Consider the following 25,982-nt stretch of genomic DNA (forward strand, 5'->3'; position numbering starts at 1 on the left):
TGGGTTCAACTACTAGAAGGGGTATCAAACTGGTGGCTCTCCAGCTGTTGGGGGTCATGCCACCTGGAGGGCCACTAGTTTAACATCTGTGAATTACTGGAACTAATCCAGTGTTGCTCTCTGCAGTAGCTGAAATTCAGCAGGCAATAAAGAAGCCAGCTTTCATCTGCTGCAGAGAGCCAACAGGGGATCAGTTCCAGTAGTTTCCCCAAAGTCACCCTCCCTGCCTCCTCCGATTCACCCAGCTGCCTGCACCCTCCTTGCTGGCCTGGGCCTCATACAGGAGGACTGGTGATATCCCTTTATTCACGGCCCTGTAGTGGGAGCCTAGGCAAGAAAAGTAGGAGCACTTTTTGGCAGCACTAAGGTGGTAAAAATTAGCATTTCACTTATGCAAAGGGGGGGGGGCCCAGAATAAAGGGGAGAACTCAGTTTAAGGTGCATGGATGTGCAGCGCAGCCTTACATGTATTGGCAAATTTTAGGTAACAAACCTTTTCCAAACATTTATTGTACTTTCCAGAGTTATTACAACAAGCAAGTTACACTGAACAGGATTTTACAAATGGATACAGATCAATGTTACAGCCACCATTAGAGTTGAGGTGTGAAGTCAGGACATCTCCGTCCACCAATGTTGTGCATTTCTGGAAGATCAGATCTGTACTTTCAGGTTCTTTAGTTCCTTCTTGCTGGTCATTGGAGTTTATGAAAAAGATGGGAGGTGGCATTCCTGATCATGTGACCACTACATGGTTCTCATCTCCATCCTAGAAATATTCCAGTTCATCGTCCTTATCCTTATCAGTCTGGAAAGACACCAATTTCGGTCCCTCCCCTGTACCAGGCAGAGGTACGAAGACTCGAGCGTGGATATAAGTGTCCTCTCCAGTGTTCACCTGGAAAGAGCAGAAAAAAAAAAAAAGTTAATTCCACCTTTAATTTTGGGTTTTCACTGATATTAGGAGTTATATTATTAAGTGTTCTACCAGAAGAACAGTTCCAAGACATCTGGGGGTAACTTTAGATTGCAAGCTCCTGTGGGGCAAGGACTGACAACTGCTGGAATGTTGTCTGTACAGCGCTGTGGAATAGGTCAGCTATAAAAATGAAAGTGTGCAACTCTGGGGGATACAATAGAGTGTTAGCTCTGAGGATATAAAGTCAGAAGCATTAATAGTGTATGACTGATGCAGACATTAGAGTGTAAGCTCCTCTGGTGCAGTCATCTGACTGTCAGTGTTCTCTATACAGCACTGTGGTATGTGTCAGAGCTATAGAAATGTATAATAGTGTGCAACTGTGGGGGGACATTGGAGTGTAAGCTCCTCTGGTAGAGACTGATATGACTGGATCAGTGTTCTGGTCAGTACTGGAATATGTCAGCCATTTATAGTCCAGGGAGGGTGGGGGTGTGGTGGAAAGCAGAAATCAGGTGGTGTGGGTGCTGCAACTGGGAACATAGACTGGAATGGGGGGGCGGAAGTAAGAGATTAGAGAGTGGAAGACTGCAGTGTTTGCGACTGCAGCAGGGGAGAGGGGTGTAGGGCAGAGGACAGTAGCTCAGGATGGAGGGGTGAAGAAGAAGGGGACCACAATGTTAGTTGGTGGAGTGAAGAGTGTGGAGCAATGATTGTAGGGGCCAGGCAGTAGTGTTAGATGGGAGTAGTGTCATCTGATGGGGGTATAGTTGGGGCAGCAGTGTGGGATGGGGGGGTTAGGAGTATGGGGGCAGCACTAGTTTTCCCTCCAGCTCTAGTGCTCTCCTCTGCAACCATATCCAGACAGATCAGACAGCAGGAGGTGGGGGGACGTGTCCTAGGGAGAGCACTGGAGCTGGAGGCAGTAGGTGCAATTGTGCACTATATGGTGGTCGTCATGATCCAGCCAAGCGAAAGAACATCTGGATCGGGGGGGGGGGGGGGGACAGACTGGCTAGATCACCAGGTGAAATAGGAAACTGGTTTAACATTCCCTGGCCGACAACACTGTTACACTGAGTGGCTAATTGGGGGGCAGTGCTGAGGGGAGAAGTGACAGCCAGGAAACCAAATGCTCCTGCTAGACTCCAGGGGAGAATATAGCAGCCAGTCAGTCAAAGTCTTTTAGGAACAGTCTTCCCTGCTGAATTCTAGCAAACTGCCATTTTCTCCCCTGCGCTGAATAGAGGAGAAGCATTTAGAGTTTGCCGGCTGCAGGTGCTGAGGCTGTGCAGTGGGGGAGATTTACTAAAACTGGTGGACACAGAATCTGGCTGCCATGCACAGTTGCACCAATCAGGTTCAATTAAACTGATTGGTTACTATACACAGCTGCACCAGACCACCAGTTGTAGTAAATCTCTCCATGTGTCCTACATCCATTTTGCCTGTAGGGCACCAGAACATGTGCCTCTGCTTCTGTTCCCCAGTGGCAAGACAGATATTGGATATTTCCGATATATTAACCCATTTCCCACCTGTAGGATGTCATGATGTCCTCGGGTCAAAGTGGTTATACTAGGATGAAGCCTGCACCAGGCATCAATTTTCTGCCCCCAATTCTCTTTCTAGCAGAAGAAATTCATTCACTTCTGCAGGTGGAGTGTAAGGTTCAGCCAGAGCTATAAACTGACAGCGACTAGTGGGAAATTAGTGTGTTACGCCTTAACCTGACAATGTTCCATAAAACCCAAAGCATTACCTTGAAAAAGTAATTTGTTCCGGCAACAACCTGAGTACTGACGAGGATCGCCTTAAATTCTGTGGGGTTTGTCCCGGACTGTTGCTCATACTGAGCTTTCACCTGAAAAAGAAGAAAGTTCAGGTTGGGAATGGCCCAGATATAGACCTGCACTCAGTACCAGCTGTAATAGTCCTTGCTGCAGAGTATCAGACTAAGCAGTCACTGCAGGCCAGGGGCCGGATGTGGCCATTGGCTTGCCTTTATCTGGTCCTTGGGGCACAATGCAATCAACTGACACCCATCAATTGGTCACCATTCCCCTATTGATACCAACAAATGGACAGTTTCTTCCATTCAAAGAAATGATTGGGAATTGTTTATGCTCACCAACGCTGGGGCATTTTTTACTTCCAATGGTCACAGTCAAGCCCCTCCAGAGTCTGAAGGACAGTAAACTGGCCCTTCACATAGGACGTTAAGACCTATGCTATAGATAATAGCAAGCTTTGTATTCTTTGCACACCATTTTACTTCACCCCCCCATCATTCTCAGTGGACACTTATTAAGGGCAGATGGATCCATCTCCTTCCTGGAACCCCACCTAGAACATGGCAGGAAATACCCAGGATGCAGCTGTGAGGCCAGGAGCTACATCACCAGTGCCTCACCCAACCAGAAAATGGAAATGATTGAAAGCAAGACAAAAAAGGCTTACCTAGCGATTGTAAGATTCTTTATATCAGTATACATGGCTGTATGGTGCAGCCGTTTAGTGGAGGATGTCCACTTTAATTTGTCCTTGTTAAATTATATTTGATATCAAATGTTATAAAAAGCTGTTGAATTATGGAGGTAGTCATATGCAGCATCTGGTTGGGCTTTACTCTGTACATTTGTTAACAGACAGAGCGGTGCTTTATAATTGCACTCGTCATGCAACTGCCCCGGCCTCAAATTAGGAGGTCCTCTCTCCAGCATTAAGCAAACAGAACTTCTATTGGATCACACCGCCTGCAATACATTACATGACCAATGATGGCGCTGTGGAGTAAACACTGCAGTGTCCATTGGACAACAATATGGCCCTTTATGAATCAGCTGACTCACAAAAACAATGTCCTCCCTTGGAAGCTCTGATACCTCAATTGCCATTGTGCAACAAGGCAGAGTGATTGAAGGCCAAGTGTTTTCCTCCTCCTCTAGTGGCTCATCTACAAATCAGTTTTATGCCGCCCCCCCCCCAAAAAAAAAAAACCAAAAAACTATTTTAGTCACTTCAGTTCCCGCACCTGATTACATATTATGGATAGGGTGTATAAGGCCAGGCCCCATAGACTCATTGTGAGAAGGAGCAGTAAAGTACAAACCAGAGGCTGCATATACACTCCCTGGCCTCTATTAGGTCCATCTGTTCAATTGCTTATTAACACAAATTGCTAACCAGCCAATCACATTGCAGCAACTCAATGTATTTAGGTACATAGATGTGGTGAAGACAACGTGAAGGTCAAACAGCATCAGAATGGGGAAGAAAGGGGATTTAAGTGCCTGAACTTGGCATGGGTTAGTGGTGCTAGACAAGCAGGTCTGAGCATTTCAAAACTGCTGATCTACTGGGATATCCACACAACCCATCTCTAGGGTTCAGCCTTTAACTAATAGCAGCCAATAAGCATCTAACATTCAACTGAACAAGCTGAAGATGGAAGCCGATTGGTTGCCATGCACAGCTGCACCAGGTTTGATCATTTCACTTTATTGTGGTTTACATTCCAGGGATCTGGAGAAGGAGGGGGTCTCAAGAAGTTTCTTATTAAAGGACCATCCATGTCCACCATACATTGGCAGCTTTTGGGAATTGCAGCTTCTGCCATTGTAAACTATAGGGGACTACAAGACCAATTCACAATGTCAAGCTAATAAGAGTACATTGGAGCTCCCTTATGGGGCCCATTGGAGCTCCCTCATGGGGCCCATTTATACCAGCAGGTGCACAACATGCAGACTGGATTACATTGTTACAATGCATTGCAGAGTTTACTTTACATAAAAAAAAATAAACTATGAGATTCATGCAACTCTAAGCTGACAATGTAATGCAGTTTAATGAACACACTTGTATGGTGTAAACATGACACAGGTCAATGGCCTCTCAGGGTCCCAATGCAGATCATCACACCTGGCATGAACCAGTCCTTAGGATTGGATCCCCAACCACTTACCTCATCAAGGATGGCCTGATCTTCTGCAGTAGGTTCCCTGGGCTTGCTCAGTCCCCCAACTGTTGCTTGTGCAGCCTCAGCCATCTTTGTAAAGTTCTCAGTAGATAATACAGATCACCCAGTACCTGGGCTTATATACCTGTGGGCTGTACCATTCCACAGAGAGGGTGGCGGTGTCCAGTAATGACTACACCCTGCATGTGATGGGCCATTCTCAGGAGAAAACTGATACTAGACATTGGAAATGACGTCATACAAATCAAAGTCTGTGCTGAGAAAATCAGTGGAATGGTATGAGGAACCTATGGATCCCTGGAGGTAAATCTTAGATCTCTGGTATTACATCCTTCTTTTCCTGACCGCCCACCTAAAGGAAAGCATGATACAGCAAAAAAATGTCCACCCCCCCACATTTGTAGTAATACTATTGCCAAACATGAGCCATTCAGGTGAATGGGAACCGCGCCCACAACCACCCTGCAACCTACGATGGTTCAGCCCTTTCAGGGTTAAATCAGACATCTGCAGCTGATATCGCTGAGCCCTGGACATGGGGTGGGAGCAGACAGGTCATCACCATAGGAGGCACTGCTGGCCATACCCTACTACACCCTACTTAAAGGAACAGTATTGCTTACTGGGGACACCATTCAGACACCTAGACCCGAGTTCAGAGGGACCTAAGCCTCGTTTAGACTTACGGTTGGAGGGTGGTAAAAATTGGTGGTTGAGCCACATTTTTGCCACCTACCAGCTGCCCCTATTGAGCTACAATTAGCAGCGGATGGGGGTGTTTACATGTACCGGCCGTGATGTTTCATTTTGCCCCCACTGCAAAGTTGACCCAACTTGTAGCGATTGTCAGGGACTACACATTCAAGTTATTGGGGAAGCACTGCAGAGCCCTGCATTGCACGCAGTTGCAAGGCATTTGTTGATAAAAATGGGGTAAAAACAAGTGGCACAGAGGCGTCAAATCTCTTCCTCGTTGCCTGCCAGTGCGATCCGAACACGGAACAGGCTTCAGGGGCCAGGGAGATGTAGATGTACGTCTAGATCTACCCTTACTTCTGAGCTCTCCAGTGCCAGATTTAGGCCCCGAGTACTGGCCAGTAAGGCTTGGTTCACATATATGCATTTTGCGTTTGATGCTTTCTCCAGTGCTTTTTGCATTTTGTTTTGTGTTTTTCTACACGCATTTTTGCTGCATTATTGCTGCGTTTTGTTCAGCTCTTTTTTTTTGTTAAAGTGGAATTTTTTGTTGCTGGGCAGATAAGTATGCAAAACTCAGCAAAAATGCAGCAACAACGTGGCAAAAATGCACTACCATGCATTCCAGCAGCTTCTCCAGCTTCTTCTAGCCAGAAGGTCAAATTGTGGTCAGGAGCTGAGAGGCTCTGCAGGCCAACCCCTCTGAAATTTCCCCCTGCTCTGGGGCTTTTCAGGAAGGCCTAGGGGTAGTGGGTGGATCTGGGGAGTGTCTGGCTTGCACTCTTGAGGGATCCTAGCCAAGAGGCTGGGACAATCTTAAAAGTGTTGGAGCCTGCGTACAAGACAGTAGGAAAAATGTGAGGCTGAAGGCAGGAGGCTGTGAGGAGGCCCAGTGGGATGGGGCCTACCTGCAGGCCTGGAGCTGGAAAGGAGACTCAGAGTTTCACTGGCCCCCAGAGCGAGGACCACCTGTACAGCAGAGAAAGAGCGGCCCAGCTAAAAGGCCCATCAGCGGTACAGGAGAAGACCTCAGTGAGTAGACCTGCACCCCCTGGGCAGATAGGGGAAGGAGCAACCAAATTCACTGCCGATTTGGGACTGTCCACTTTTACAGTAACAGACACCAGATCCCCTGTTCAGGGATACCTCCAGATTGCTGGGGGAAGAGAAGAAGTTCATCTAGGATCTGTGGTGGTACATTAAGGAGATGCTGGCTAGCTCTCCAACAGAGACTGTGTTGCAGTGAAGACTTGTAAATAGTTCCAGGATGTTGTCCTCAGTTCATCAATTTCCTTGGGCATCCTGTACACCCCTAACCCTATCCCAGTTCAAATCCCCTAAATAAAACAACAAAACCAAAGTTCAAGGACTGATCTCTGACTCTGGATGCAAGCCTGTGTGAAGAGGTGTGATGTCTGGCTGTGTAGGACTTAAGGGGGACCCAAATCTTCTACCGACTTGGTAGATCATCAGGGAGGAGAGAAGAATGTGCCTGTAAGGAGGGTAGCTTCCCTGGGAGCCTGGGGGAAGGATTGGGGAGGAGTGCAGACATAAGGCCTGAATTGTAAGAACCACAGTACCCCTCCTGCAGATAGTGGGCCATTGTACCAGAACCCCGGGATATGGAAAGTCGTTTTATTGTAATTTTAATACTGAGATTGTGGATCCTTGTGTATGTTAATTACAGTGAAGAACTGCCATATTGTGGACTGTTGTACCTTGTTGACCTTTCCAAGTATTTAGGTAAAGTTTCAAGCAAAGAAAATCCTTGCTTCATCATTGTCTCAGTGAGGACAAAACCATATGTAAGGGTAGGGAGATGGTTGTTTGTCATGTCCTCCATGTTTCCCTCTTCATTGGATGCCAAGCAAAGATCACATGAGAAGCCTACTCCGGGGTGGGTTCTTCTGAGCTACGCTAGGCACCTTGTACAGGGTCTCTCTCTCTACTCCACACATATGGGGTACCTTTGCTTTAGTGCCGATTTCAGCAACACCCTGAGAAAAGGCTGAGGTTGCCCTCAGGAAATACCTGACCTTAAGACAGGCCTTTACTTTTATAGAGATGAATGTACACCATGTACACTTGCACAACAACTGTTTTCAAGTTAACTCTCGGGTCCCCATGTAAATGTTCATCTTCCCACTGTAGCTTGCAATTAGGCAGGCCATGCTGAACGCTGACCACAGCCACCTGTCCAGTGTTTTTCCTCTACTAGTCCCGGTAGCATCAAGGAACCGCACCTTGCACATAGCGCAGGCTCCAACCTGACTTTAACTCTTGAACTTCTGAACAGGGGCGGACTGACCATTTAGCCACTCGGGCACTGCACAAGGGCCGGGGGTCAATAGGGGGCCCCATGGGATGCCCCTGGTACCTTTCATAGGCTTTTTTGGGTGTGGTTTGAGTGTGGGAGAGGACACAGGGGCCCAATGATTTCCTATTGCCCGGAGACCCCATGAGTTGTCAGTCCGCCCCTGCTTGTGAACCTCTGTACAAGATGGGGACCTCTGGAGTTCTGTTCTGGTTGCTGTGGGAGATGGAATGCAGTGTAGGGAGAGCCAACAACATCTCCCTTGTGTCTAGAGGCAATTCCACCTATAACAGGTACACATTTACAAATGGATGCTTGCTGACTGTACCTTCGTTTCTCATGGTGACCACATGTATACCTTGCACTAGAATGACTCTTAGCGTGCTGACTCTTCATACATGTGTTAGTGACATAAACTATAGACTAAGTGCAAAGTTGTGCCAGTTACTTGCATTACACCCCTTTGAGTAACTTCACACCAGGCAAAAGGCAAATTTTCAATGCTTTACTGAATAAAATGCAGAAAGTACAGAGTTCAACATGACACAGTCCCTAATTCCTAATCCTACTCAGGCTATGTGCTGTCCCGGCATACCTGTAAAGTCCATGTAATTACCGAGTCCATCATAGGCTTTTCCAGCAGCTGGTGTCTTCAGGGTGAACCCCAAGTTCTATCAAACTCACATCTTGGTGGCAGGCAGTGGCATCCTTGTACTCCTCCTGGGTGTGGCTTTCTGGTCCTCCCCCTTATGGGGTTCTTTCTTATGGGCTCTCAGCTCTCCTCAGGGAAAATCATCATCATCTACATGATCTCTTCTTCGGACCACTGGCACTCTTTTATATCACAGGCTCAGTGGGTCGGGCTCAGTGATATCACTCAAAAACTAAAAGAACTGGGAAAGGCATTAACCCCTAACCCTCCCATATGGGACAGCACCTGTGTAACTAATTTCAACCTGCTTACATGTATTTAATGAATGTTGTGAGTTAACCTAAAGTTTGAAGAAGCATTAAAGGGTATGAGACTGTGAACGCCTGGTTGGCTCAGGAGTGGGTGGTGGTTAGGGGGACAGGAATCACCCTCTTGGAGACAAGACCCACCCTCAGGTATCGTGCCTGGTGACCGGGTCCACCATGTAACATGGATTTCGGGTGTTCGGATGGATTCCCCGAGCCCTAACCTGGACCACAGTAAATCGCAGGGCCGTACATGAGAGGTGCCCCAGGTTATATGGTTCCAGTACTGGTGACAAGGAGGATGAGGCAGAGAGGCCTATGGTCTGCATTCATGCACAAGGTGTGAGCTTGAGCGCAGGAACCAATGGGTGGCACTGAGGCTCTGTTTGTGGGCGAGAGCTCAACTGCATGTGCTGGTCACACATATTGGAAATAAGCACCCTGCTTGTAAAATGGTGCCCAAAACTGAACATAGATGAAGTCTTACTAATGCTTTGTGTGGGGGAAGATCTTTCCAGAAATCTAATCGGTATTATGCAGAAAGTATCTTGATGGAGATATCAGCCATCAGCCAAGAAAATCGATCACAGCAGGTTGTCCCTCAAGAACGCTCAACCGGAGATGTCAAGGAGAACCAAGAGACACAAGTTCATTGCGCAATTCTGACCTGGACAAATAGGGGCTGATTTACTAAGGGTAAGGTGAAGCAATAGAAGTGAGACACCAAACTTCACCTAATTGAAACAATTAAGACCTTGCCGTGATGAACAGAAAAACGTCTTCACATAGGAAAATGTGTGTTAGTAAATGTCGAATTGGAATAGTTGTGTTTACAAAATAGGCAATTCTAAACTTTTCCCATTTCTTTCTAGAAACAATTCTAAAAGGGAATTGGGGCAGGAGAAGAGGAACAAAAAGTTGCGGCATATGCTGATATGTTATTCTATAATATAAATCCCAGAGTGACATTACTCAATCTAATGAAAAACTTAATATGGAGAGCTAACGCATTTGAAAATTAACCCTACGAAATCTGAGATATTAAAAAATGTTTTGAAGAAAGATTAACAGACTTTACAGAAAACCTTCCCCTTTGTATGGAAAGAAAAGTAACAACTATTTAGATATAAAATTAACTCCTTCCTTAAAGAATATATACCAGAAGAATTCCATCCTATTGATAAATGAGTTGAAGAAAGTACTGAGGAGACTATCAATAGGATCACACTCGTGGATAGGATGTATAAACATGGTCAAGATGGTGAGAGTCCCAAAGATTTTGTAGAAATTTCACATGCTCCCAATATATCTTCCGGGGCAATTTTTTCAGATCAGTATACAGTGGGGCAAAAAAGTATTTAGTGAGCCACCAATTGTACAAGTTCTCCCACTTAAAAAGATGAGAGAGGCCTGTAATTGGCATCATAGGGAGACCTCAACTATGAGAGACAAAATGAGAAAACAAATCCAGACAATCACATTGGCTGATTTGGAAAGAATTTATTTGCAAATTATGGTGGAAAATAAGTATTTGGTCACCTACAAACCAGCAAGATTTCTGGCTCTCACAGACCTGTACCTTCTTCTTTAAGAGGCTCCCCTGTCCTGCACTAATTACCTGTATCAATGGCACCTGTTTGAACTTGTTATCAGTATAAAAGACACCTGTCCACAACCTCAAACAGTCACACTCCAAACTCCACTATGGTGAAGACTAAAGAGCTGTCGAAGGACACCAGAAACAAAATGGTAGACCTGCACCAGGCTGGGAAGACTGAATCTGCAATAGGCAAGAAGCTTGGTGCGAACAAATCAACTGTGGGAGCAATAATTAGAAAATGGAAGACATACAAGACCACTGATAATCTCCCTCGATCTGGGGCTCCACGCAAGATCTCACCCCGTGGGGTCAAAATGATCACAAGAACGGTGAGCAAAAATCCCAGGACCACACGGGGGGACCTAGAGAATGACCTGCAGAGAGCTGGGACCAATGTAACAAAGGCTACCATCAGTAACACACTACGCCGCCAGGGACTCAGATCCTGCAGTGCCAGACGTGTCCCCCTGCTTAAGCCAGTACATGTCCGGGCCCGTCTGAAGTTTGCTAGAGAGCATTTGGATGATCCAGAAGAGGATTGGGAGAATGTCATATGGTCAGATGAAACCAAAATAGAACTGTTTGGTAGAAACACAACTCGTCGTGTTTGGAGGAGAGAGAATGCTGAGTTGCATCCAAAGAACACCATACCTACTGTGAAGCATGGGGGTGGCAACATCATGCTTTGGGGATGTTTCTCCGCAAAGGGACCAGGACAACTGATCCATGTACAGGACAGAATGAATGGGGCCATGTATCGTGAGATTTTGAGTGCAAACCTCCTTCCATCAGCAAGGGCATTGAAGATGAAACGTGGCTGGGTCTTCCAACATGACAATAATCCCAAACATACCGCCCGGGCAACGAAGGAGTGGCTTCGTAAGAAGCATTTCAAGGTCCTGGAGTGTCCTAGCCAGTCTCCAGATCTCAACCCCATAGAAAACCTTTGGAGGGAGTTGAAAGTCTGTGTTGCCCAGCGACAGCCCCAAAACATCACTGCTCTAGAGGAGATCTGCATGGAGGGTGGGCCAACATACCAGCAACTGTGTGTGCCAACCTTGTGAAGACTTACAGGAAACGTCTGACCTCTGTCATTGCCAACAAAGGATATATAACAAAGTATTGACATAAACTTTTCATATTCACCAAATACTTATTTTCCACCATAATCTGCAAATAAATTCTTTCCAGATCAGCCAATGTGATTGTCTGGATTTGTTTTCTCATTTTGTCTCTCATAGTTGAGGTCTCCCTATGATGCCAATTACAGGCCTCTCTCATCTTTGTAAGTGGGAGAACTTGTACAATTGGTGGCTGACTAAATACCTTTTTGCCCCACTATATCATATATATATAAAACCAAGCGCTAAATTTGAACTACTATGTAGAGACAGAATTAGTAGGGGACTAAATATACTGGATTTTGAGAGATATTGTTCTGTGATGATTCCACAATAGACTGGATTTACAACCCAGAGAGGAAAAGTTGGATAAAGATAGAAAATACACTGAGCGGGATACAATTAGATGAGAATATTTGGCTTCCACAAGAGCATCAAAATTTGTCTGACGACAAGTATTTTAACAGGGTATGTTTTTAGGATATGGGACAGAAATCACAAACAAAAAGGGGTGGGAGTACAATTCATTGTTAATACCATTTGGGGGGAAACCATTTTTCCCCCGGGGAAAGAAAATAGCAGGTAAATGGATAAAGGACAGAAATGCACATCTTAAAGCCATTAACAGTAAATGGGGATTTGTGTTCATTAGGTTTAAAGGAAAAGACAGAAATTTTCTATGTTGGATGAGTGGTGTTACTATCAATTAAGTCATTTTGTTGCAATGCTCCCACAGCCACTAAGAACTCAGCAGGACATGTATCCAATTGATAAACTCTTTAGTCTGGATACTATGCAAAAGCAAGTTACCTCTCATATATAAAATCAGTTATCTGGAACTGTCCTGCCACCATTTATGGATAAGCAGAAAAAGGAACAAAATTAAATGAACAGGAAAAAAAAAAAAAGGAACATATTTAAATTAGTGCATGGATATAATTATAGTAGAAATGAATTATAAATGTTTAGCGAGGTAATATATTTCCCCTAGTGTGGCACATCATTTACAATTTGAGAATTCCCTTATGTTGGAGGATGAAAGGAAGAATGTATATATTCTGTAATTGACAGAATACAATTATTTTATTTAATGCGGCTAAAAGGTGGGACCCCTAGATTCTAGCAGAAACAAAACCCTGGAAATAAGACTGGATAAATAGAGTGGAGGAGAGAAGGAAAAAACAAAAAAAAAAAAAACAAAAAAAAAAAAAAAAAAAGCTAAAATCATGGAGGATAAGATTGAAAAATAAGAATATGGGATGGACTTTCAGATATCCGAGAGATTATATAGAACTGATCAGAACGTGAAAGGAAGTGCCAAGGGCAGTAATAAATATCTAGTTAAGGGACAGAAGAGTAAGATGGTAGGACCGAATAGTGCAGAAGAGAAAGACAAAATAAAGGAAATAGGAGGTAACAAAGGGTGAGAAGGGTAATGTGGAAAATTTGTAAAGGAAATGGTAAAGATTCCAAATGAAAGCGATGTATTTTGTATGAATGTGGCCGAGTCGGCAGCTGCTTGGATGACTAGACTAAGTCTTTAATTGTGTGAGGTGACTGTTCACCTGTCAATAAAGCCACTTTAAGCCATATGGTCCCATTTGAAATTTCCTTTTAATGTGGGGGGACTAGAATCTCTTTATCCTTGCCCTCTATGAATTGACTGAGTGTCGGTGACCACACCTATTTTTACATTGGGTGGAACCAACAACAATTTTGCATCTGATGTGATCACAGGTTATCCTGCATCTATCATTTTCTATTGGCTATAGAGGCCCCTGACATCTTTTATCTGTTTAATTTAAGCCTCAAGCTCACCTGTAGGTACAAGATAAAAAAAAAAAAAAAGTGGACTTCACTTCCACTTTAGAGGCAGCGTGACCCACAAGGAGTCATGGAAAAGCACATGGCAGCTCAGGGAACCCAGTCCCATCTTTATATAGCCTGCACATGTGCCACTAGCCTTGGTCACATACCTCTGAATACTGTTATCTGGAACACCTGTGTATGCATATTTATTCCCTTCCATGTGCATGCATCCCTCAGCAAAAAACCTACCTCCTGGATGTTGACATGGGCAGGGTTATTAGAGGTCACAGGGCCCCATACAACCAACTTGACAAGGCCTCTCTCCTCTAAACATATTATGCTTCAGTTATGAACGAACAATGAGTGATCAGTACTGATCACTCAGTGCTGGCAAATGTGACATTTACCAGACCAGCAGGGGGCGGCAACTACTAGCAGGGTTGTCAAACTGGTGGGTGGTTCGCCAGCTGTTGGGAAACTACAAGTCCCATCATGTCTCTACCTTTAGGAGTCATGCTTGTAACCATCTCGCAATGCCTCATGGGTCTTGTAGTTTTGCAACAGCTGGAGGGCCACCAGTTTGATACCTTTGAATTACTGGGTCTGAACCCTGTTGGTTCTCCGCAGCAGCTGAAAGCCAGCAGGCAATAAAGAAGCCAGCTTTCATCTGCTGCAGAGAGCCAACAGCGGATCAGTTCCAGTAATTCCCCTGCAGTCACCCACCCTGCCCACATCTGATTAACCCAGATGCCTGGGCCCTCCGGGCTGGCCAGGGCCCCATACAGGACTGATCTCCCCTTATCCATGGCCCTGTAGTGGGAGCCTAGGCAAGAAAAGCAGGACCACCTTTTGGTAGCACTAAAGGTGATAAAAATTAGCATTTCACTTATGCAAGGGGGAACCAAAATAAAGGGGAGAACTCAGTTTAGGGTGCATGAATGTGCAGTGCCGCCTTACATGTATTGGCAAATTTAGGTAACAAATTTTCCAAAAATTGTTTTTATTGTACTTTTCAGAGTGCTCATTACAACAAGCAAGTTAAACACTGAACAGGATTTTACAGATGGATACAGATCAATGTTATAGCCACCATTAGAGTTGAGGTGTAAAGTCAGGACATCTCCGTCCACAAATGTTGTGCATTTCTGGAAGATCAGATCTGTATTTTCAGGTTCTTTAGTTCCTTCTTGCTTGTCGAAGGAGTTTTTGAAAAAAGTGGGGGTGGCATTCCTGATCATGCGACCACTACATGGTTCTCTTCTCCATCCTAGAAATATTCCAGTTGATCATCCTTTGCCTTACCAGGCTGGAAAGACACCAAAGTTGGTCCCCCCCCTGTACCAGGCATAGGTAGGAAGACTCTAGCATGGATATAAGCGTTCTCTCCAGTGTTCACCTGGAAAGAGAAGAAAAGTTAAATTCCACCATTAATTTTGTGTTTTCACAGATAGAGTTATATTAAATGTTCTACCAGAAGAACAGTTCCAAGATATCTGGGGGTAACTTTAGATTGCAAGCTCCTGTGGGGCAAGGACTGACAACTGCTGGAATGTTGTCTGTACAGCGCTGTGGAATAGGTCAGCTATAAAAATTAAAGTGTGCAACTCTGGGGGATACAATAGAGTAAGCTCTGAGGATATAAAGTCAGAAGCATTAGTGTATGACTGTTGCAGACATTAGAGTGTAAGCTCCTCTGGTGCAGTCATCTGACTGTCAGTGTTCTCTATACAGCACTGTGGTAGATGTCAGAGCTATAGAAATGTATAATAGTGAACTGTGGACATTGTAAGATTTTTAATAAGCAAATTTGCACTCCAAACAAAATTAAACATTTACATATATACATTGGAGCGTAAGCTCCTCCGATAGACTCATGACTGGATCAGTGTTCTGGTCAGTACTGAGGAATATATCAGAGCCATTTGTAGTCCAGGAGGGGGGTGGAAAGCAGAAATCAGGCGGTGTGATGGCTGCAACTGGGGTGGTAGACTGAGGAATGGGGGGGGGGGCAGAAGTATGAGATTAGAGAGTGGAAGACTGCAGTGTGGGCAACTGCAGCAGGAGAGAGGGGTGTGGAGCACACAACAGTAGCTCAGGATGGGGGGGGGGTGAAGAACAAGGTTAGTTGGTGGAGTGAAAAGGGACAAATCTAATGGAGGCGTGGAACAATGATTGTAGGGGCCAGGCAGTAGTGTTAGATGGAGGGGGTGAGGGGGTAGTGTCATCTGATGGGGGTGAAGTTGGGGCAGCACTAGTTTTCCTCCATCTTCAGTGCTTTCCTCTGCAACCGTATCCAGACAGGAGGAGGTGGGACGTGTCCTAGGGAGAGCACTGGAGCTGGAGGCAGCGGGGGCAATTGTGCACTATATGGTGGTTGTCATGATCCAGCCAAGTGGGAGAACATCTGGATCACATTGTTGTTTTCATACCAATCCAGCCACCACATTAGATTATTTGGTAAGCTATAAAAGATATATCCATCTCTTTGGATTCAAAACTAGTTGAAATTTCCCTGGCTAACAGTCTGAATCATGAGATTTGCACTGAGTGGCATATTGGGGGCAGTGCTGGGGGGTGCAGAGGGGAGACCAAATGCTCCTGCTAGATTCTAAGGGAGAATATAGGAGCCAGTCAAAGTCTTTAGGAACAATCTTTACTGCTGAATTCTAGCCAACTACCATTTTCTCCCCTGTGCTGAATAGAGGTGAAGCATTTAGAGTTTGCCGGCTGCAGGTGCTGAGGCTGTGCAGTGGGGGAGATTTACTAAAACCGGTGCACAAAATCTGGCTGCCATGCACAGCTGCACCAATCAGTTTCAACTTGTTCAATTAAACTGATAAATCCTGGAAGCGGATTGGTTACTATACACAGCTGCACCAGACCACCAGTTGTAGTAAATCTCCCCATGTGTCCTACATCCATTTTGCCTGTAGGGCACCAGAACACGTGCCTCTGCTTCTGTTCCCCAGGGGCAAGACAGACTTTGGATATTTCCGATATATTAACCCATTTCCCACCTGTAGGATGTCATATGATGTTCTCGGGTCAAAGTGGTTATACTAGGACGAAGCCTGCACCAGGCACCACTTTTCTGCCCCCAATTCTCTTTCTAGCAGAAGAAAGATTCACTTCAGCAGGTGGAGTGTAAGGTTCAGCCAGAGCTATAAACTGACAGTGACTAGTGGGACATTAGTGTGTTACGCCTTAAACTGACAATGTTCCATAAAACCCAAAGCATTACCTTGATAAAGTAATGTGTTCCGGCAACAACTTGAGTACTGACGAGGATCGCCTTAAATTCATCAGGGTTTGTCCCGGACTGTTGCTCATACTGAGCTTTCACCTGAAAAAGAGGAAAGTTCAGGTTGGGAATGGCCCAGATATAGACCTGCACTCAGTACCAGCTATAGTAGTCCTTGCTGCAGAGGATCAGACTAAGCAGTCATTGCAGGCCAGGGGCTGGATGTGGCCATTGGCTTGCCTTTATCTGGTCCTTGGGGCACTATTCCATTAACTGACACCCATCAATTGGGCACCACTCCTATTGATACCAACAAATGGACAGTTTCCTCCATTCAAAAATGATTGGGAACAGTTTATGCCAACCAATGCTGGGGCATCCTCTACTCCCATTGGTCACAGTCTAGCCCCTCCAAAGTCTGAAGGACAGTAAACTGGCTCTTTGCCTAGGAAGTTCTCTGGACCTCTGCTATAGATAATTGTAAGCTTTGCACAGCATTTTTCTCCCCCCCCCCCCCCCCCATCATTCTCAGTGGACATTGCTTATTAAGGGCAGATGGATCCATCTGCTTCCTGGAACCCCATTTAGAACATGGCAGGAAATCCCCAGGATGCAGCTGTGAGGCCAGGAGCTACATCACCAGTGCTTCACCCAACCAGAAAATGGAAAGGATTGAAGGCAAGACAAAAGGCTTACCTAGTGATTGTAAGATTCTTTATATCAGTATGCATGGCTGTATGGTGCTTCGATTTAGTGAAGGATGTCCACTAAAATTTGTCCTTTTAGGTTCTATTATATTTGATATCAAATGTTATAAAAAGGTGTTGAATTATGGTGGTAGTCATATGCAGCATCTGGTTGTGCTTTACTTTGTCCGTTCTGTTAACGGTTGTAGAGAGCTGGGCTTTATAATTGCACTCATCATGCAACTGGCCCAACCTCAAGTTACGAGGTTCTCTCCAGCATTGAGCAGACAGTGTCTATCGGATCTCACAGCCTGCAATACATTACATAACCAATTATGGCGCTGTAAAGTAAACACTGCAGTGTCCAGTTGATAACAATATGGCCCCTTACAGGCTGTTATGAATCAGCTGACTCATTGAAAACAATGTCCTCCCTTGGAGGCTCCAACACCTCATTGCCATTGTGCAACAAGGCAGAGTGATTGAAGGCCAAGTGGTTTCCATCCCCTCTAGTGGCTCATCTACAAATCAATTTTACACCCCCCCCCCCCCAAAAAAAATACATTTTAGAACAAGCATGTGAAAAACCCATCAAAAACCTATTTTAGTCACTTCAGTTCCAGCACCTGATTACATATTACGGATAGGGTGCATAAGGCCAGGCCCCATAGACTCATTGTGAGGAGGAGCAGTAAAGTACAAACCAGAGGCTGCATATACACTCACTGGCCTCTATTAGGTCCATCTGTTCAATTGCTTGCTCAGCCCATCACCAATAGAAGCCAATCAGCATCTAACATTCAACTGAACAAGCTGAAGATGGAAGCTGATTGGTTGGCATGTGCAGCTGCACCAGGTTTGATCATTACACTTCATTATGGTGGACATTTCAGGGATCCAGGGAAGGAGGGGGTCTCAAGAATCTATTAAAAAGGACCATCCATGTCCATTGCAGCTTCTGCCATTGTAAACTATAGGGGACTACAAGACTAACAAACAATGTCAAGCTAATAAAGAGTACATTTGAGCTCCCTCATTGGGCTCATTTATACCAGCAGGTGCACAACATGCAGACTGGATTACATTGTTACAATGCATTACAAAGTTCTTTGCATTAGACAAAATAAATTAAATTCATGCAACTCTAAGCCAACAATGTAATGCAGTTTAATGAACACACTTGTATGGTGTAAACATGACACAGGTCAATGGCTTCTCAGGGTCCCAATGCAGATCATCACACCTGGCATGAGCCAGTCCTTAGGATTGGATCCCCAACCACTTACCTCATCAAGGATGGCCTGATCTTCTGCGGTAGGTGCCCCAGGCTCATTTATTCCCCCAGTTGTTGGCTGTGCAGGCTCAACCATCTTTGTAAAGTTCTCAGTAGACTGAAACATATCACCCAGTACCTGGGCTTATATACCTGTGGGCTGTACCATTCCACAGAGAGGGTGGGGGTGTCCAATAATGACTACACCTTGCATGTGATGGGTCATTCTCAGGAGAAAACTGATACTAGGCATTGGAAATGACGTCATACAAATCAAAGTCTGTGGAATGGTATGAGGAACCTATGGATCCCTGGAGGTAAATCTGAGGTCTCTGGTATTACATCCTTCTTTTCCTGACCGCCCACCTAAAGGAAAACATGATGCAGGTGCCATATGATGCAGCAAAAATTACTGCCCCCCCCCCCTGCATTTGTAGTAATACTATTGCCAAATGTGAGCCATTCAGGTGAATGGGAACTGCGCCCACAACCACCCTGCAACCTGCGATGGTTCAGCCCTTTCAGGGTTAAATCAGATATCTGCAGCTGATATCGCTGAGCCCTGGACATGGGGTGGGAGCAGACAGGTCATCACCATAGGAGGCACTGCTGGCCATACCCTACTACACCCTACTTAAAGGAACAGTATTGCTTACTGGGGACACCATTCAGACACCTAGACCCGAGTTCAGAGGGACCTGAGCCTTGTTTAGACTCATAGTTGGAGGGTGGCAAAAAGTAGTGGTTGAGCCACATTTTTGCCGCCTACAACCCACCCCTATTGAGCTACATTTAGCAGTGGATGGGGGGGTTTACATGTACTGGCCGTGATGTTTCATTTTGCCCCCACTGCAAAGTTGACCCAACTTGTAGCAATTGTCAGGGGCTACACATTGAAGTCTATAGGGAAGCACTGCAAACGCCCACATTGCACGCAGTTGCAAGGCATTTGTTGGCAAAAATGGAGTTAAGTGGCACGGAGGCGCAGGGCCGGACTGACAACTCATGGGGCCCCCGGGCAATAGGGGATCATGGGGCCCCTGCAGGGATGGACTGACCATTTGGAAACTCGGGCATTTCCCGAGGGTCCGGGGTCAGTAGGGGGCCCCATGAGATGTCCCTGGAACCTTTTTCATAGGCTTTTTTGAGTTTGGGCAAAGACACAGGGGCCCCATGATCCCCTATTGCCCGGGGGCCCCATGAGTTGTCAGTCCGCCCCTGGGCCCCTGTGTCCTCGCCCAAACCCAAAAAAGCCTATGAAAAAGCTAATGAAAGGTACCAGCGGCATCTCATGGGGCCCCCTACTGACCCCGGGCCATTGGGCAGTGCCCGGGTGCTCGAATGGTCAGTCCGCCCCTGTGGGAGGTGTCAAATCGCTTCCTCGTTGCCTGTCAGTGCGATCCGAACACGGAACAGGCTTCAGGGGCCAGGGGGATGTAGATGGACGTCTAGATCTACCCTTACTTCTGAGCACTCCAGTGCCAGATTTAGGCCCCCGAGTACTGGCCAGTAAGGCTTGGTTCACATATATGCATTTTGTGTTTGATGCTTTCTTCAGTGCTTTTTGCATTTTGTTTTGCATTTTTCCCACATGCGTTTTTACTGCATTTTTGCCACGTTTTGCGGTTTGTTCAGCTCTTTTTTTTTTTTTAAAGTGGAATTTTTTTGTTGTTGCTGGGCAGAATGAAAATGCAAAACGCAAAACATGGCAAAAACACACTACCATGCATTTCAGCAGCTTCTTCATTGAACACTATTGTAGCAAAAATGCTGCTTTTTCCTTTAATAGAAAAAAAAGTCCCTGATCCTTTCCAAAAATGCAGCAGCTCAAAAAAGCATAGATGTGGATGTGTTCCATAGGAAACCATGTTACGTGGACTGTAGTGCGTTTCTGCAAAAAATCACTAAAAAACATGAGAACATTGGTGAGAACGAAGCCTAAGTCTAGGTTCACACCCATGCAGGTTGCATCTGAGGTGTTTCTGCATTGCATTTTGCATTTTTGCACATGCATTTTGCATTTTTGCACATGCATTTTGTGGGGGGGGTACATTTTTCTTGTTGCCAGACAGATTTTAGACGCAAAACGCACAAAAAAATGCAGCAATAACGCAATACATGCTTTTCTGCAGCATTGAAGTTTTTGCATTCAAAAAAGTCCTTGACCCTGTCCAAAAAACGCACCGGGTGAACGTGTCCCATAGGAAATCATGTTACATGGACTGTACTGCGTGTCTGTAAAAGGAAAAATCGCAGCTTAGGTGTGAACCTGGGGTAAGGGAGAGGTTGACAAAGACTGCCAAACCGTTGTCCCAGCATCGCCCCCTAGATAGCACCTTCCCCAGTATAAGGATTGGGGGTCATTCACTGGATTAATACCAATTGTATACATTCATTTACAACTGTTTCACATACTTGATGTGATTACTGCCATTTTCTCTTTCTTTGGTTCTCGTAGTATTCCATATATTGTTCCAATAACTATCCCCTCCTCAGCCCGGGTGTGTCGGAGAGCATGGTGCTGCTTACACAGTCATGGGCCCTGGGAACAGGGGGCCCGAGAAAATACCGGCTCTTTGTCAGTGATGTGATCTGTATATTATTGGATTGTTTCTTTGCAGCTACAGCTACCTGCACCCCCTGAACCCCTGAAGAAGCTATATGTGAAACGCGTTGGGACAACATCTTTTCCCATATTTGTGGTCCCCCCCCCACCATCTATATGTCATGTTGTGACTTGGTTTCTCATGATATGATCAGTCTATGTGGAGGAAATGATGCTGACAGGGGTGGCTGAGCCGCTTATCTTACAAATAAATGTTTTTGGGGTTCAGGCCCCCCAAGGTATTTTAATAACTTTGTAATGAAAGTTTTTGTTTTACAAACATTGTTATGAGTTGTGTTTCTGAAGGGAGGTTTTCAGCACCGTTAGAAAATCCCACTGTTGTTCACACTATATGCATTCTTGGGATTAGGAGCTGAGTGAGTCCAATGGGTCTATTGTTATTTGGTTTTAGATTCAGTACCAGGGGCCGACTGACAACTCATGGGGCCCCCGGGCAATCGGGGATCATGGGGCCCCTGTGTCCTTGCCTAAACTCAAAAAAGCCTATGAAAAAGGTACCAGGGGCATCTCATGGGGCCCCCTACTGACCCCGGGCCGTCGGGCAGTGCCCGAGTTTCCAAATGGTCAGTCCGCCCCTGTTCAGTACCAATCATCTTTCCTCATAGCTGAGCTCCTCCAGGCCCCTTATGAGTTTAAAGTGATTGGAAAGGCAGATTTAAAAAAAATACCAAATATATTATACTGACCTGCTCTGTGCAGTGGTTTTGATCCTCCTCTTCTCGGGTCCCCCGCCAGTGCTCCTGGCTCCTCCCTCCTGCCAAGTTGCTTGCTATGGAGGCATCCAAGCAGGCTCACTCCAGAGCCGCAGCTTTTTGTGTCCATTCACACACAGATGCGGCTTGGCCTCACCGTCCACTCTCTCCTCATTGGCTCACTGGCTGTGATTGACAGTAGCGGGAGCCAACGGCTGTCTCAGCCAATGAGAATAGAGAGACCCGGGACAGCCGAGGCTCTGGTGCACATCGCTGGATCGAGATCGGGCTCAGGTAAGTATAGAATACATGCAGGTGAGCCTTTACAACCACTTTAAGTGCTCTTCTCTGCACTGAAGTTTTGCAACATCCTTTTTGTTAACTTGTAAGAAGGGGTTTAGTGAGGGTTCTTCTAACAGTGACCACTCCCCTTTTAAGGCATGCTTTTGGGATTGGATCGCCCCTCTTCCTTTATATAGTTGTAGTGCCCTCCTAGTTAGCTAGGGGGAGCTAGAGTCCTGATTGATAGAGAGGAGGGTGGAGTAGCAGCCTGGGTGTAATAGCCAGCAGGTCAAATTGTGGTCAGGAGCTGAGAGGCTCTGCAAGCCAGCCCCTCTGGAATTTCCCCCTGCTCTAGGGCTTTGCAGGAAGGCCTAGAGGCAGTGGGTAGATCTGAGGAGTGGCTGGCTTGCATTCTTGAGGGATCCTAGCCAATCCCCAACAGAAGCCTCAGAAAGGGGCTGGGACACCCTTAAACGTGTTGAAGCCTGTTTAGCTGAGGGAGAGTTGTGGTGGAAGACAGTGAGGAAGATGTGAGGCTGAAGGCAGGAGGCTGCGAGGAGGCCCACTGGGATCGGGCCTACCTGCAGGCCTAGAGCTGGAAAGGAGGAAAGCTCAGAGTTTCACTGGCCCCCAGAGCAAGAGCCACCTGTACAGCAGGGAAGGATCGGCCCAGCTAAAAGCAGCCACTAACCCATCAGCGGTACAGAAGAGGATTTGAGTGAGTAGTCCTTTTACAGTAACAGACATCAGATCCCCTGTTCAGGGATACCTCCAGATTCCTGGTTGAAGAAGAGGAGTTTATCTAAGATCTGTGGTGGTACACTAAGGAGACGCTGGCTAGTTCTCCAACAGGGACTGTGTTGCAGCGAAGGCTTGTAAATAGTTCCAGGATGTTGTCCTCAGTTCATCAGTTTCGTTGGGCATCCTGTACACCCCTGACCCTATCCCAGTTCAAATCCCCTAAATAAAACAACAAATCCAAAGTTCAAGGACTGATCGCTGACTTTGGATGCAAGCCTGTGTGAGGATGTGTGATGTCTGGCTGTGCAGGACTTAGGGGGACCCAAATCTTCTAGTGACTCCTAAGGGGGTAGTGCTACATAGTGAAGGGAGGATCCAATCTAGGTCTCTGTTAATCATTAGGGAGGAGAGATGAATGTGCCTGTAAGGAGGGAAGCTCCCCCAGGTGCCTGGGAGAAGGATTGGGTATGAGTGGAGACATAAGGCCTGAATTGTAAGTAAGCACCACAGTACCCCTCCTGCAGATAGTGGGCCATTGTACCAGAAGCCCGGGATATGGAAATGTGGTCTATTGCAGTTTTAATACTGAGATTGTGGATCCTTGTGTATGTTAATTACAGTGAAGAACTGCCATATTGTGGACTGTTGTACCTTGTTAACCTTTCCAAGTATTTAGGTAAAGTTTCAAGCAAAGAAAATCATTGCTTCATGATTGTCTCAGTGAGGGCAAAACCATATGTAAGGGTAGGGAGGTGGTCATTTTTCATGTCCTCCATGTTTCACTCTTCTATAGGTGCCAAGCAAGGTTCACATGAGAGGCCTATCGCTTCTCGGCCTTTTGGCTAAGATCAAGTGTAGTATCTGTTCTTATCAGTGTCCAGTGGGGGTGCTCCCGACCATTCTAGTTTACGGGGATGGTTGTTGTATAGTACCCTCACTGGTATGATGGGGGTCCGGAAGGCTAGTACCGGAGGGACAGAAACCAGGGAGCGCCATGATTCGTTCTGGGGCCTTGGGAGTAATTCCTCTGGGGAGACCGGAAAGACCCAGTACCTCCTGATCTGAGCATGCTACCTTGGTCTGGCCTGGGGCTGAGGAGGCAAAAAGTCCGCAAACTCAGTGCCCCCTGAGGAGACGCGCTCAGGGGTGTCACTAGTAACACTTGGGTGTGGGACCCCACGGTGTGAAAATGACACATGGTCACTGTTTTTACACTCTTTTTTGCACAGCGCCCTAAGGACCAGGCCTTTTGGCTAAGTCCAGGGCAATTTTTGCTACGGGCCTCAGGGCCTGGTCTGTGCACATTTCGGCACGGTACCTTTTTTTTTATTTTTTTATTTTACTTACTTTCCTTATTTAATTTATTACACTCCCACGTATTGTCACTTTTTGCTTTCTTAAGTGTGCTTTCACGGATGGAGGGTGTGGGTCCTTGGGCCTACCCTGAAGTCTAGGGGGAGGATGTGTGGCCATACGGTTCCTTCCTCCCCTGATCCCTAGAGGACTCTTCTTCGGGAGAGTCCCCTTGCCTAGTACTGAATGTCCGGCTTCGGCTTGGCATAGGGAACGGTGGTCCACCCGGCCTTTTGGTCAGGAGGACCAAGTGGGAACCTAGTCCCCGTCAGGAGCTTTGTGCCCCGGGGGATCAGGGACAGCGGTCCAAGCCCCTTTAGGGGTAGGACACAGCACACCCCTAAGTGCACGTTTTTCGTGTGGTGTGTTTGCACTTGCACTTTTTTGCGGACACTTACGGGTTTTTTCGATATAGTTGCACGTTTGCGGACTTAAAAAAAAAAAAAAAAAAATGAGAGGCCTATTCTGGGATGGGTTCTTCTGAGCTATGCTAGGCACCTTGTACAGGGTCTCTCTCTCTCTACTCCACACATATGGGGTACCTTTGCTTTAGTGCCGTTTTCACCAACGCCCTGGGACAAGGCTGAGGTTGCCCTCAGGAAATACCTGACCTTAAGACAGGCCTTTACTTTTAGAGATGAACATACACCATGTACACTTGCACAACTGTTTTCACTTGGGTCCCCATGTAAATGTACATCTTCCCACTGTAGCTTGCAATTAGGCAGGCTATGCTGAACACTGACCACAGCCACCTGTCCAGTGTTTTCCCACTACCAGTCCCGGTAGCAGCATGGAACCCCACCTTGCACAAAGCGTAGGCTCCAACCGGACTTTAACTCTTGAACTTCTGAATCTCTATACAAGATGGGGACCTCTGCAGTTCCATTCTGTTCTGGTTGGTGTGGGAGATGGAATGCAGTGTAGGGAGAGCCAACAACATCTCCCTTGTTAGAGACAATTCCACCTATAACAGGTACACATTTACGACAGGCTGCTTGTTGACTGTACCTTTGTTTCTCATGGCGACCACATGTATAACTTGCACTAGAATGACTCTTAGCGTGCTGACTCTTCATACATGTGCTAGTGACCTAAACTGTAGACTAAGTGCAAAGTTGTGCCGGTTACTTGCATTACACCTCTTTGAGTAACTTCAGACCAGGCAAATGGCAAATTTTCAATGCTTTACTGAATAAAGTGCAGAAAGTACAGAATCCAACATGACACAGTCCCTAATTTCTAATCCTTCTCAGGCTATGTGCTTTCCCGGCATATCTGTAAAGGTGGAGTCCATGTAATTACCGAGTCCATCAGAGGCTTCTCCAGCAGCTGGTGTCTTCAGGGTGAACCCCAAGTTCTATCGAACTCACATTTTGGTGGCAGATGGTAGCATCCTTGTACTCCTCCTGGGTGCTGCTCCCTGGTCCTCTCCCTTACGGGGCTCTTTCTTATGGGCTCTGGGCTCTCAGCTCTCTTTGGGGAAAATCATCATCATCATCTACATGATCTCTTCTTCGGACCACTGGCACTCTTTTATATCACAGGCTCAGTGAGTCGGGCTTAGAGATATCACTCAAAAACTAAAAGAACCAGGAAAGGCACTAACCCCTAATCTTCCTGTCCGGGACAGCACCTGTCTAACTGTATTTAATGAATGTTGTGAGTTAACCTAAAGTTTGAAGAAGTT

At 46.1% G+C, this 25,982-nt stretch overlaps 2 protein-coding genes and 1 pseudogene across 2 annotated transcripts; 1 reads left to right on the top strand and 2 right to left on the bottom strand.

The window, feature by feature from the left end:
* Positions 1–478: 478 nt before the first annotated feature.
* LOC149444280 (cystatin-A-like) lies at positions 479–4,970 on the bottom strand. Its single transcript, XM_089654727.1, has 3 exons — positions 4,887–4,970; positions 2,682–2,783; positions 479–898 (listed from the first exon to the last, which is right to left on the bottom strand). The coding sequence occupies exons 1-3, from the start codon at positions 4,968–4,970 to the stop codon at positions 770–772; spliced, it is 315 nt and encodes a 104-aa protein (XP_089510853.1). The 3' UTR covers positions 479–769.
* A 9,411-nt stretch (positions 4,971–14,381) lies between these two features.
* On the bottom strand, positions 14,382–18,695 carry LOC149444281 (cystatin-A-like). The gene is made up of 3 exons (XM_089654730.1): positions 18,612–18,695; positions 16,640–16,741; positions 14,382–14,794 (listed from the first exon to the last, which is right to left on the bottom strand). Exons 1-3 carry the CDS (start codon positions 18,693–18,695, stop codon positions 14,666–14,668), a joined length of 315 nt encoding a protein of 104 aa, XP_089510856.1. The 3' UTR covers positions 14,382–14,665.
* A 5,066-nt stretch (positions 18,696–23,761) lies between these two features.
* Positions 23,762–23,876, top strand: LOC149444282 (U2 spliceosomal RNA; annotated as a pseudogene).
* Positions 23,877–25,982: the final 2,106 nt, after the last annotated feature.

Source organism: Staurois parvus, unplaced genomic scaffold, assembly GCF_062004578.1.
Source record: "Staurois parvus isolate SC_StPar_1 unplaced genomic scaffold, SC_StPar_1.0 ptg000794l, whole genome shotgun sequence".
NCBI lineage: Eukaryota > Metazoa > Chordata > Amphibia > Anura > Ranidae > Staurois > Staurois parvus.